Source organism: Myodes glareolus, chromosome 12, assembly GCF_982192425.1.
Source record: "Myodes glareolus chromosome 12, mMyoGla1.1, whole genome shotgun sequence".
Lineage (NCBI taxonomy): Eukaryota > Metazoa > Chordata > Mammalia > Rodentia > Cricetidae > Myodes > Myodes glareolus.
Genome location: NC_142037.1, coordinates 22943495 through 22958011, shown reverse-complemented (window position 1 = coordinate 22958011; position 14517 = coordinate 22943495). Strand labels below are relative to the sequence as shown.

Here is a 14517-nt window from a genome sequence, read left to right as displayed (position 1 = left end):
ATGGAACCACTAGGAACTTGAGACTATTCCTCAGACCCAGCTGCTACCACCTTCTTTCTTCATTACTTTCATTTATTATTTATTACATTTATGACATCTTTTTTGCTGTGTGTACGTGTGCCACAGCACACACATGGAGACTGGGGGACAATTTGTGGCAGTCAGTTTTCTCCTTCTAGCACGCTGTCCTGGGATTAAACTCGGTTCTTTAAGCTTGGGAGAAAGTGCCTTTACCAACTAAGACATCTTGCCACATCTCTGCTATCACCTTCTGTCCCTGCACCTGGTGCTCCTGGGACACATCTATGTAGTATGTGCTGTGCTTGGCATGAGCCCATCCAGCTTCCAGTAAGACAGTTGTCCTAGCTTCCTATTGCCATGACAAAACACCATGACCAAGGCAACTTATTAAAAAATTAACTCGAGAGACCAGGGTTCTAGAAACTTAGAGTCCATGGCAATCATGGTAGGGAACACGGCAGCAGATAGGCCTGGTGCTGCAGCAGAAACTGAGAGATTACATCTGGATCCAAAAGCATAAGGCAGATTGGAGAGTTAACTGGGAATGATGTGGGCTTTGAAACCTCCAAGCTTCTAGTGACACACCTCCTCTAACAAGGGGACATCTCCTAATCCTTCCCAAACAGTTTCACCAACTGTGGAGCAAATATTCAAATAGATGATCCTATGAAGGTATTCTCATTCAAGCCACCACAATAGATATGGGGGGCCACAGGTGACTGGACCAGAGATAAAGATAGAACATACCAACTCGAGAGGAGGTGCCTCCCAGACTGACTGCTGGTGGGAAGCAGTCACCTGTAAAGACCAGCTGGTCAATGACTTCTTTGCCCTCTGCAATACAGACTGAGAAACAGAGGGAAGAAGTCATGGGACTCCAGGGAAGTGGCTCAGTGGATGAAGGCATTTGCTGCCATGTCTGATAAGCTTGCTCTCCAGGGTTTCCATGGTAAAAGAAGAGAACCAAGGCTTGCAAACCATCCTCTGACCTCCACATGCATGCTGTGGTAAACACATATGCTCCTCCAAATAAGTAAATAAATAATAAATAAATGCAATAGCAACAAAAAAGAATGGGTGGCCAAGATCCAATCAGCATGTACACACACACACACACACACACATACACACACACACACACACACACACAATGATGTGGGATGTCCTTTTGTATATGTATTACTCTTATTGGTTAATGAATAAAGCTGCTTTGGCTTATGACAGGACAGAATATATTCAGGTTGGAAGAGATATAGAGAGAGAATAAGTGGAGTCTAAGAGACACCATTTAGAGGCCAAAGGAGAAAGTCGCCACCACTGGAACCTTCCCAGTAAGCCACAGCCTTGTTGCAATACACAGATTAATAAAAATGGGTTAATTTAAGATATAAGAGCTAGGTAGGGATATACCTAAGCTATTGGCCAAGCAGTGTTGCAATTAATATAGTTTCTGTGTGATTATTTGGGTCTGGGTGGCCAGGAAACGAACAAGCAGTCTTCATTTACAAAATGATGTACACCATCTGAGGCATGAATCCACATAAGACCTAATAAAAGCTTAAGGAAAAGAAAGAGAGCTTCTAGACCCACAAAAATGGAAGCCACGTGCAGTTTCTTGGTAGTCAAATTTCAGATAGGCTCTGTTTGCTGGCAGCAAGCAGAGGTGTGGCTCCTTTAAGAGCGGGCTTCTTGACTCAGCAATAGCAGCAAAAACTGCACACCTTCTTTAAGGGACGGTTTCCTGATTTGTGTAACTGTAATTATTGCTTGATTCCTGTTTTATGTAATTTTACTATGCTAAAGTTAAAACCTTCCTTTTTTTAATTAAACAGAAAAGAGGAGATGATATGGGATGTCCTTCTGTATATGTATTGCTTTTATTGGTTAAGAAATAAAGCTGCTTTGGCCTATGGCAGGACAGAATAGAGCCAAGCTGGAAAAGATATATAGAGAGAGTAGGTGTCTAAGAGATGCCATGTAGCTGCTGAAGGAGAAAGACGCCACTGCTAGAACCTTTCTGGTAAACCACAGCCTCTGGGACAGAGGTTCAAGCCATGCAGCCCCACAGGCAGTTCACCTCAAGCGTCCAACCAGAGTGTACTGAGTAATCATGATTATCAACCTGACTGGATGCAGAAGCGCCTGGAGCGGAGTGGAGCCCCCTCTGTGTGAGAGGACTGGGGTGACAGATAATGAGCACGGCTGTTACACAGTGGGGAGGATTTGAACAACAACATAGGAACTATACCATGTCATATGTGTGAGGGGCAAGCTCTGAGTTTGGTGGCAGAGAGCAAACCCGCGAGGTTTAAGAGGCAATGAGGGCAGCCTGAGTACCAAGGGCAAGGCTTTTGGTTCTCAAGGCTCTACCTTGTAGTATCAACTCATCCCATATTCTTGGATACCCTTGCCTGTCAGGCTTCATTTGCAGCCAACTGCTAACCAAAGCTAATCCAAGCAAGTGCATTTCTTAAAAGGTCTCACTGCTAATGCCTGTGCTCCCCACGGACCTCCAAAGACACCGGGGAAAACACTATTAGTTATTGCAAAATGTCCATTAATGTGAGTTTATTAGAATTTGTAAGATTTGTCTTAATTTCAGAGAGATTAAAGTACCAACCAAGTGGCTTGTGCTTCTCAGTGATCACGTCCATATATGGAGAAAAGAATACCTCAGGTGGGAAGAACGAGGGCAAGGGCAGGGTGAATCCAAAGGAGCCCTTCCCAGCCAGCAATCAAAGGCTATTTGGGGGCATTTTCTTCATATCTGGAGAGGAGGTGGGGCGTGGGGGGCAGAGACAGACCATTTATACACAGACCACACCTCCAGGCAGCATGAATGGAGGCATGTGTCGTGTCACCTAGTTGACTCAAACTTGGTTGTAGACATACAAATATATTTTTTGAGAAGTTTTACACCTTTATATATTTCTGGGACATTATCACTGTTTTCCTTTAAGCGGGACACATTTGCTTGCTTGTTTGTTTTTGAGCCAGGACACCATGTGCCCCGAGTTGTCCTTGAACTTACTATGTAACCAAAGATGGCTTTGGTTTCTGCCTCCCTCCCAAGTGCTGGGGTGACAGATGTACGCATGGTACGGCTTCACTCCTCTTGCTCTTTGGGAGGCTCTGTAGCTTAGAGATCAATTCTTTAAACAAAGGCTTCCAGGGAAAAAACCTTGCTCTAGTCTCTATACAAAATTACTAGGAAATTACTGGGAAAGAAGGAATTTCATCTTTGCAAACACCTGGTATTGACACATTTAACTGGAAATGCTCATTGACCTAAACCATTGCCAAACACCATGTCTTCTTCATATTTCAAGACTATGGACTTTAGCTTCACATTAGCTTAAAGGAAGGCCAGATTTTATTATTTTTTTAAAAAGGGGGTATTTAAGATTATATTTTTAAAAACTTGTGGGGGAGTAGATTTCATTAGTGCTATCTATGTATAGTCACGTTGGCTATTTATAAAGTGGGGTGAGGGACCAGAGAGATGGCTCAGTGGACAAAGGCCCTTCAGCCAACCCTGAGGCCAAAAGTTTGAGCCATAAAACCCAATAGTGGGAAGGACAGAACTGACTGCAAGTTGTCCACTGCTCTCCACATGTAATCCTGTGGTGGGTGCATGATCTCCTGCCCCATCCAATTAAATAAATGAAAAAAATAAAGTTATTCACTTATTTTAGGTGAATTTTAAGGACACATTATGGTTAATCTGGACTGTCAACTTGATGGAATTAGAATCACCATGGAAACAATGCACCATCAGGGACTGTCTATACTAGGTTAACTGAGAGGAGAGACCCACTGTACATGTGGGTGGTACCATGCCATCAGTGGGGGCCATGGGCTGAAGTTTCTGACTGTGGACCCTAGGTGTGCAGCTGACCCTGCTCTTGCCAAACCTTCCCCACCACAGTGGACCACGGCCCCTCCACTGTGAGTCAGAGCAAACCCTTCCTTCTTAAAATGTCTCCAGCCAGGATTTTGTTGCAGCAATAACACAAGTAACTAATACAGGAACTTGATAACCAGACTATGCAGTTCTTGGGCCTTTGGAACTGGACTGTAAGAAAAATGTGAATGGTTTGAAACTTTGGGCTAGAAAAGCCCTAGAATGCTCTAAGCAGCGTTTAATAGGCCATTCGGGCAAAAGTTTAGAAGACCAGATACTGAGAGAAAGGATGAGAGTGGAAGCCAGGCTCACGAGAGCCTGGGGGAGTGAGGCCTCTTCGGGAAGCTGACCTAGAAGTCACTCAGGTTACACCCTGACACAGAAGCTGATTGCTTCCTGCCTGTATCTTGAGTCCATAAGACCAGAAATGCACACACAACAGATTTGGGAATGAGTGGGTAGTTGAATAAATCAAGGAAATTTTAAAACATGATCTCAGAATTATGTGAAAATGAAAAATATCAAGCTAGTGGGATGAAATAAAGTCAGTACTAAGAGTGAAAGTTCTTAGCACCTACATTAAAAAAAATCAGAAACAGTTCGAATAAATAACTTAATGATGCACCTCAAGAATTAAAAAAAAGAAAGAAAGAAAAAGAAAACCAGGAATAAACCAAATTCCAAAACATGAGATTGGAAAAAATAAATAAAATAAAAAACAAAAGAATCAATATAAAAGAAAACTGATTCTTTGGAAAAATTAACAATATTGACAAATCCTAGCTAAAATAACCAAAAGACAGAAGACCTAAATTAATAAATTGGAGATGAAAAGAAATTAATAAAATTGGAGCAATTCAGAAATCTGTAGGGACTTGAAAAATACTTGAAAAACCTATATTCTACAGAATTAGGAAAGCTGCAAGAAATGGATTTCTGGATATATCTGACGCACATAAGATAAACCAAGATGAATGGTGTTGGGAGTCGGGTGGAGGGGGTGAAATTCCTCTAGCAATTCTCAGGGGATACCTTTGACAGAAGGCAGCACCTGGGAAGTAGGGCTCGGTTTGAACCAGGAAATCAGCCTCGGCAAAGGGGGCGCCCTCGGGCCTCCCGGGACGTGAGCAGGTTCCCATACTTCCTCCCATGAGCGGAACCCAAGCAGTTGGCAAGGCGGCAACGCTGACCAGAACGAAATGCACCAGGGCATCATAACAGAGCCAGGCGAGCACCCACGCTCCACCGCGCTCCGCCCGCGGCCCAGGCGCAGGCCCAGCGCGCACCCCGCGGCCAGCAGCGCAGAGCACAGCAACAAGGAGGGGCCCGTCGCCATGCTCAGCGCCCACTCCTCTTTCACGGGTCCCCAAAACAGCCCCAAAGCTCTGCAAGCAAGCCAGCGAGACTGCCGTGGGAGGGGCTTCCCACGGACTGAGCTTCTCTCGGAGATCCGAGCACGCAGGGGGGAGGGACTTCTCGTGGGCGGGTTCCTATGGGCGGAGCTTGTGAGCGGTTGGAGCTTCGCGTGGGAGGGATCCTGCGGTGTGTTGACGGGCTCCCGTGGCCAGAGCTTCTCCTGGGCGGAGCTTCTCGTTGGCGGGCCTCCGACGGGCCTGCCCGCAAAGCTGGCTTGGCCAGCCTGAGCAGCTGACTTTGACTAGATGGTTCCTGAACCTAAGATCATGTTTTACATGCTTAACCGCTTCCACAACATAAATGAAGTCTGACGTCTAACAGGGTTCAAAAGATTAAGCCACTGAGTGAAAGTCCAGACGGTGGAGATTTTGTGCGGAGACGGAAATCTTGAGAACAAAGGTTCTGAGGAGGCCTAGCAAGTCTTGCAAGGAGGCCTAAGCAAAGATCTTCACAGTCATTACAGGCCTTTCAACCATTGTTTCGTTTGAGACAGCCTAGCTACTTAGCTCAAGGTAAAATGAAAATCAGTCTGCAGCCCAGGCTGATCAACTCAAAGTTATCCTCCTGCCCTGACTTCCTGAGGGCAGCAAAGACAGGAGCATCACCATGCTACCACCCCCACCTGGGCTCCCTTGCAGGGTTTTTAAATCTCATACAGTTGACTGACCCTATTTCTAATATTTAACCCACAAAAGTGAGGTGCTGTATGCCTCTGCTGGGGCTGGGCCTCAGCAACACAGCACTTGCCTAGCAGCCACTAATTTCCAGGTTTCCGGGTGGGGGCAGATTTTGGGAAAGAGGGGAGGGCAGTTGCTTAATGGAATTAATTCCAACTTTGCAATACAGGGCACTTCTGTAGGCTGGCCTCACGGCAGTGTGAACACATTAAGCACCACGGAGCTATAGGCTTTAAAAATGGCTGGCTAGGAGGGTGAATTTTTCTGTATCTGCAGAAATTATCTCTTTACTGTGTATTGCTCCTCCCTCGCACTAGAACATAAACTCCACAAGACAGGGACTGTGACTGGCTTGTCTGGTAGGGGATACCTGACACCTATTGCAGATCTGGCACATACCAGCTGTCTAAGAACTGCTGACTGAGGGAGCAGAGGAAACCCTGCCAGAGCAGGAACAGAAAACCTATGGCTCTTTAGTAGTCAGAGCGTTTCTCAACCGCACTGACAGGCCCTAAGGTCAACTGAGAGCCCAGCCTCTCTGAGCATGCCTATGAAGGATGCTCCGGATTAGTTTAGTTACGCCGGGAAGACGCTATTCCATAGGACAAGCTCTGCACTGAGGAAAGAAATGCAAGGCACTGGCATGCTTCATTCTGCCTCCTGACTGCGCACGTCACTAGTCTCTAGTTCCTGCCTCCATGATTGCCCTCCACGAACTGGAGCCAAAGTAAACCCCTTCACCCTTACATTGCTTCTGTCAGTACATTTTTTTATCACAGCAGCAAGAAAAGCCATGCACCTGGGAACTAACCTGTCTTCCTCTAGATGAAAAAGCTGGAGATGTCTCCTGCCCTTTCAGAGGGTCTGAGTTCAGTTGCCACCTCATCAACCAGCTGTCTCCTGCTCCAGGGGACTCAGTGACCTCTTCTGGCCTCTGCAGCACAGCCCTCGCATACACATGCACAGTTAAGAAATAGAAACATTGTAGAGCTTAGACTAGGAGCCTTCAGAGTCCACCCCTGCTCTGCAATCTCAGTTTCTGCCTTCACCACCATGCTGCAACAGCTCCCTCAGTCCTTCCTACACTCCAAACCAACTTACTTCACTTTGCACAGTTCTTTCCTGTGCCTCAAGTTAATTCCATCCCCTCCTATCTAGAACCAGCCAGAACCCAAGAATCATTCTCAATACTTCCTCTCCGCAGACGGCACCTCTCAGCATCACCAAACTAGTGTGTACAGCTGCCAGGCACCTCTGAGCCTGGCTCTCCATCTGTCACCCGTGTTTCACACTCACTAAACTGACTAATTATCTTGAAATGACTAAAGTTGAAAGACTCCGCTACCAACTAGCTGTCCTGATTAGAACTCATCTTTTGTGTACGTAAACAGGTTAGGGTAGGTCTCTGCCTGCCACCCCCAGAGGCCAGGAGATGGCACTGATCAACTGGTGATGGAGTTATGGACACCTGTAACTGCAGTGTGGGTGCTGACAACAAATCGTGGGTCCTCTGCAAGACTAACAAGTGCTCTTAACCTCTGAGCCATCTCTACAGCCCCAAACACCATCTTCCCTTACCCCCTTTGTGCCAATTTTCTACTGCTCAGTGCTGAAATCCTAGGCTGACCACCGGGCTGTCATCTGCCCCATCAGCCCCTTGCTGGCCCTACTTACCTCTCCCTCCGTTGATTCTCATTACAACCTTGCACACCCTTTTGTGCACCCCACAATGCCTCTGTAGTTTTCCCGCCTCCACATTTTTCAGTGAACCTGTCCAATCAACCTCTGCTCTTGCTTCACAGTTTGGAGAAAATACAGCTGAACAGATCTTCATCAGGTCAAGAGGGCTGCACTAAATCAAAAGCACAGCCGACCTTTAGGGAACGCTCACTAGCCTTTCTGAGCAGGCCTCTTCCTGATATTTGTTTAGCCTATGCCCTAGGGTAGTACCTGGCATGAGATAGGATGCTCAATTGCTCAATAAATATCTTAATGTTTCTAAAGGCTTAGTCAAAACCATTAAGAAAAAATTTACTGTCAAGGTACACATAGAGTTAAAAGAATATGATAAGGAAAATTGGACTGATAGTATGAAATTTAAATTTCAGACAGGCAGATGCCTATGTGATAGGGCAATGGAAGTTTAGGCTGTTCACTCCAGAGTTGGAAAATGACTGAAACTCTCTTCCCACACGAGAATTAAGGGTCGAGAGGACGGAAGCTGCCATTCCACGATAACCAGAAGCTAGTCACACTCTTCATTGTTGAGGTACACTGCCTGTTTAAGGTGACAGGAACCAGGCCCAATAAAACATTGACAACCAGGACGGGGCCAAGGCATGGCTGCTCTGGTGTGTGTGTGGGGGGGGGGCTCTTGTACCAACAGCTCTGTCTCTTCTGTTCTCTGAGAAAAACCAAGCACTAGTTCCAATCACACTTGTAATGACGGCCACTTAAGAGAAATGAGTTTGTACATGGATAGGAAACTCTAAAGCAACAGCAGCCAGAACTGCAGACTGAGCTCCTTTGAAGTGACTCATTACTTCTCAATCTTATCCCATAAAATGGCTGCCTCAAAAATCTGGTTTTATCTCCAAAATAACACATGGATGTAAATGTATGCTCTGGAACACAGGTTTGCAGCTGCATAAAACTGGTAAAAACTGCTACCCCATGAAGACATTCCTTATTTAACTTGCAGCTTAACAAGGTTTTGTCTTTGGACACCATCATTGGAAAGGGAGCCATCAAAAGGTAGATGGTAATTTTTAAGGGAATGCAGGGGCATGCAGAGGATACCATTTCGTAGCACTGGTACCCACTTTATTTAATGGTTCTGGAATGTGTACTCAGGGTCTAGAGCGTGCCACTCCATCTCTCTACTTTTCTCCTGTATTACTCAATACCCTTTAAGCTTTCCAAGAGAACAAAATTCTTGTGTGATTTAGGAAGTGATGAGCATCAATCAGTTTTCAAACTGCGCTGCCTTGGGGCCGACACTAACTCCTGGAATGGCTGACCTCTGAGAACAGCCTACCACTATTCACACAGCAGACAGCTGCACACTGTCTCGGCTGGGCCTTTGACACAGGAGTTGACTTAGACCAATGGTGTACAAGGATGGAATTTAGGAATGTCGCATTCAGGTGTCTGGACTGGAAGAGGAAGAGGTGCTACTAGGACCTCGTGAGTATAAGCCACAAATGAGGCTAACCATCTCAAAGTGCACAGAACACCTCAACAATCAATTACCCAACAGCTTGAAATGGACTGAAATAAGTTGCAGTGCCGGTTGAGCTAAGAAATCATGGGGACAGACTGTACTCCCACAACCATTTTCCCAAACACCCTTCTTGAGGACTGATCTGTACATACATTTCCGAGTCTTGCAGTCCCAGTTTTTTGTCCGCATGAAAAGTTTCCTTTTAAGCTTCAAGGTGGGTTCATGAGCACTTTTTAGGCCAGTTGAATTAAGAATCAGCTTAACAAATATAAATTACACACTTCCATCCCTTCAAGAGTTAAAGGTTTTCCAGAAGTTTAAAAATCATAGGTCAAAAGTGTTAAAAAAAATTGTCACAGGAAGGCTACCTGAAAGTCAGGTGCTGTTGGTTTACCTGTAACAACGAATGCCCTAAAGAGAAGGCACCTCAGAAGGAGCGATGGAAAGATCACATTATTACATTGATTTTCTTATACATCTTTTACAGGTAGTCTGAAGTGACAGCATACAGAAGAATATCTCTATGCTCAAAAGTCCAGCTGCTTCTTTGTTCTTCTAACTAATCCAAGATTTCATTCTGAGCTACACTTCTACCTGGACAGGGAACACTTTCAGGTTTATTTCAGTGACTACGTTCTGTTACAATTACATGCCTTCATAGCTTAGGCAGCCTTTCTCTGAATGGCTAGTTTGTTGCATCAAAATCATAACCACACTATTTTTCCAAATAATGGTTTTCCCCCGAAATTACAGTTTTCCAGTACACTCAGATTGGCAGAGAATGACAGGATGAACCTATGAGCCAAGGATTGCCGGTCACCATCAGAAGCCAGGAAGGAACCCTTTCCAGGCTGAGTGGAAGACAGCGTGGAACAGAGAGCCGGGCTTGACTTGACTTCTCGTCGCCAGAACTGCAACAGTTTCTGAGGTTTGAAGCCCCTGGGTCATGGGTTATTGTTTTGACAGCTCAGAGAATTATACACATGTTGATACTTCTGATGTGCCACAAAATATTCTCTAGGTAGCTACTGGCTGGTCACTGTTGTGGTAGAAAGGAGATATCAAAAAACAAGGGCAGTCACTAATGCTTTACCATCACTGTGGCTGGCACTTGAAGATAATTCCAAAGTTAAGCTTAACCACACAGAAAACAAGCTAAACAATTATTTTCAGAAATAAATCTTTCAATGTTTTATCATATTTGATAGCAGCTTTTTTATTGGTTACAAAACCTAAGCCCATATACAAAATTAGGAACACGTTTAGATGCCTCTTTTGAAAGAACATTTTAGTTATTTTTAAACTGAGTTTAAAAAAATAAAAACAATGCAATTTTAAAACACTGTTTTGAAAACTTAAAAGTGCAGCAATACACTCAGTTCCTTTGTCTACGAAATGGTGCGATTCCAATTCAGGCCTGGTAAGGTCACGGCAAACTGAATCAAGCAGACGCACAAGTCTGCACTGCTTGATGCTACTGTTACTAAAAGGTTAGTTTGCACTTAGGATGCGAGAGGAAATAGGGATCATCACAGTAGAGGCCCAATTTTCATCTCAATGTGTGCAAATTTTAGAAGGTAACTGTCAGTTAAGTAGGGAGAGTCCAGAAGAAACTAAACTGGAAGGGGACAATTCACAACATTAAGAAGATTTGGACTTTAAGGGTTTCACCAAAGTTTGTGACCTTAATTCATTCTGACTTTGTTATTCCTACTTTTAGTGAACACTACACAGTTTCAAAATTTAGACAAGTGTTTGAACAGGATGCAGTTACCATATGAAGCTTTAACTCAAAATTTGGGTAAAGAAAAAAAGGCACAATGAACTTCAACTCAATTTTATGTGCACAAGAGTTGAAAAATCTGAGCCACCTTAAAGAGAAATTGATTCTAAAATTTATAAAACCTATAAATAATCAGAGGCCAAACCACTATATTAAAACAGATTCTCTAGCAAGTAAAAATCTTGCAGTTTAAACATACGCTTGTATCCATTTTAGATACAAGACAAAGCTCACTCTTTAAAGTGGCTCCACCTTGGCAGATACACACATTTGTAATGAAGCACACCTGCTGTGTTGTCTCTCAGTGAAAACACCCCAGTTGGCTCACAAAGCTCTGATGGCATCTGGCTCCTCTTCGTCACAGTAGACACGCCCCCATCTGAAAACTAACTTAGTTTAGATTTCTATCCCTTCACATCAATGCATTGGGAAATTATACCCAGGGAACAAGAGCAACAGAACCATTTCTGTGACAGCACAAATTATTTAGTTTAAAAAACTGCAAATCCATATTCATTCATCAATATCTGGGTCAGACAATTTGCCAAAAGCAATGACTTTACATAGCAATACCGGATTTTATAGATGAGAGATCTCTGCAAATCGGGCTGAGTTAAATAACTGCACATCATTCCTCTACACAGATCCTGGCTTTCTCTTTAACATGTGCTGATGCTCTGAGTGGGATCGGAATGAGCTCCCCAATACTCAAGAATGAAGTCTTGGAACACTTCTAAAGAGTTGCTGGTTGGTTGCCACCACTTTATCAAAAGTACTGGTTACTAAGTAAAAAATGTTTTAAGACTAAATTACAGTAAACATGAAAGCTCCACAGTTTAAACCCAATATAAATCAACCATATCCAATTATCAAATTAAAATAAAATAAATAACTCCTGGAAGCTGAAAGCAAGGCTATCTTAAAACTTTACCAATGAGTATTTTAGACCTTTTCCATTCCTGTTTTGACTTATTTATTTATTGACGTATTTTTTGTAGTCAGGGACTCTTGCTTTCAACTTAACAGAAGTTCAAGTCTGTAACAGGCTGCAGCTCAGGTAGAGACCATGCACAGCATTTGATTATTCAGAACAGCAGGAGCACACAGGCTGTGGGTGGTCAGATAGGGTTGGCTGTTCTCAAACATTAGGTACAACGGCGAAAGCATTACCACTGATATCTAAAGCTCTTGCTCCAACCCTGGCTTCTGAGGCAGATAATAAACACATCAATTAATGGTAGGTGAAGTACAGTTTTAAAAAACTTATCTTTTTAAATCAATAACCAAGTTTCTTGTTTTTAAGTTATTACTTTTTTGTGTCAGTTCCACCAATGAAAATCATTTGGCTTGTACTTTAATTCTTCCACATAAGAATATGAAAATATGTTTGTGGAGGACAATGATGGAGGCTCAGATCACACTGCACCTCTGTAGTCTTCCAACACGGATATACATCATACCACAGTGTCTTGATCCACAGTGCACCTTTTCCCAAAGGAGTACCAGCGGGCAGCTGATACGCCACCACTATGGAGTATTCTAACTGGAGACTGCAGCTCTCAGCATGTGGCACCAGGGAACATGGAAAAATAGGGTAGTTGAGATTGTTAAGGAGAATTCTAAAACAGTTCAGGAAATCATGCATATGCATTTACAGTCCATGTGAGAGTGACTTTTGGCAACTGCAAAGTGACTGAGACATGGCTTGCTTTAGAAGCATCAAAACGAAGAGGCAAGAGTTCTGGGAGCCTTCTGCTGCTTGCTGTCTTATCGCTTGGTGGCCATCTGGTGGTGTTTGTATTGAATGAACGATGCTGCACTTAATGGACCTTAGAAATTAAATTCCTTTGTCTGGAGGTTGGCTGTTGGGTCAAAGTTGTAAGTACCTCCTTGTGTTGCTTCAGGAATGAGGCTGGGATCTTCATCAATCTATAAAAACAAAGAGAAAACTCCAAATGAATATTTAAACTGCCTAAAACTATCCAGGTAAATTAGCAACAATTTCATGAGATATTAAACAAACACAATTGAATAATTTTTAAAAGGTGCTTGACTTAATAAGTTCCCATATCTGCAGATGCACTTCATGTGAGTGTCATTTCCAGAATTATTTCTTTCCAGTTAATAGATTAAAACTGTAACAAGAAATGCTTTTATAATTTTTCCTTATACTGAAGTTGTGGAAAAAATGTTTAAGAAAGTGACTCGTGCCGGGCGGCGGTGGCGCACGCCTTTAATCCCAGCACTCGGGAGGCAGAGGCAGGCAGATCTCTGTGAGTTCGAGGCCAGCCTGGTCTACAAGAGCTAGTTCCAGGACAGGCACCAAAAACAACAGAGAAACCCTGTCTCAAAAAAAAAATCAAAAAAAAAAAAAAAACGAGAAAGTGATTAGTGGAATATCTAACAGAAAACAATACAAATTTCGTGCACATTAAGAATGAGAAAAATTCTAAGTAAATGCCCATTACATGCAGACACCTGCATTTTTAATATTTACTTACATCATCACCAGAGAAATATTGATCTATGATTTCAAATGCTAATTTATATATGTCTTCATTTTCATGTTGCTGCAAAACTTCAATTTTCTCCAAACCTGACAAAAAAATGTAAGAATAATTAAGGTGGTAGTAATCTGCATAATCTAGTTACAGAAAAGCTCTATGAACCTCAGAGTATGTCTTATCTCACTCAAAGATGACAGTCTGGAGAGGTAGCTCAGCAGTGACGAGCACTGGCTGCTCTTCCTGAGGACCTGGGTAAATTCCCATCAACCACACACTGCGGAGCACAACCATCTATAGTGGGATCTGATGACCTCTTCTGGAATAAAGATGTGCATGTAGGTACATAAAATAAATCTTTAAAAAAAAAAAAGTAACAGTCTGGAAGAACATACAAAAACCCAACCATCAGCTGAGTAATTCCTTTCCCCTTAAAAATATTTGATATTCCCTGGTCTCACAAATCAAAGAACAAATAAACAAAACCCCCAACTCAATCACCAAAACATTCAATCTGACAGAGATAACAGGGGTTTGTTTCTTGGTGCATGGCAAGTTAATGACAGTACAAGATCGGAAAACCTCCCAAAAGGTTTCAATATAATCATGATAGCTCTTCCACAGTTTTCTGAATGTAGGTCTTCAGAACTAAATTAATGGAAGCTTTGCATCAAAAACACTGCATTTCAAAAAGAGAGTAAGTCAGGCAGTGGCGGCGCACGCCTTTAATTCCAGCACTTGGGAGGCAGGGGAAGGCGGATCTCTGTGAGTTTGAGGTCACCCTGGTCTACAGAGTGAGTTCCAGGACAGACACAAAGTTATATGCAGAAGATTCGTCTCGAAAAAACAACGAAGTGAATAGTTGTGTTCACAGGTCTGAACAGCAGAAAGAGGAAGTTTTCAGAACACTCATCATTCATCTCCTTTTCAGGCTTCATGAGACAAGACTGTGTAGTCAACTCTGAACTTGAACTTGAGGTCCTCTGCTT

The 14517-nt window shown here is 43.3% G+C and overlaps 1 protein-coding gene across 1 annotated transcript in view; it reads right to left on the bottom strand.

Moving 5' to 3' along the window:
• Positions 1-10431: 10431 nt before the first annotated feature.
• The window catches only part of LOC148120215 (importin subunit alpha-4-like), a 55174-nt gene continuing 51088 nt past the window's right edge, over positions 10432-14517 (bottom strand). The window contains exons 25-26 of the mRNA XM_087911855.1: positions 13526-13620; positions 10432-12953 (exon numbers count right to left, since the gene is read on the bottom strand). Coding sequence (XP_087767981.1) covers positions 12855-12953; positions 13526-13620 — 194 coding nt within the window. The 3' untranslated portion in view covers positions 10432-12854. The remainder of the gene's footprint in view (positions 12954-13525; positions 13621-14517) is intronic.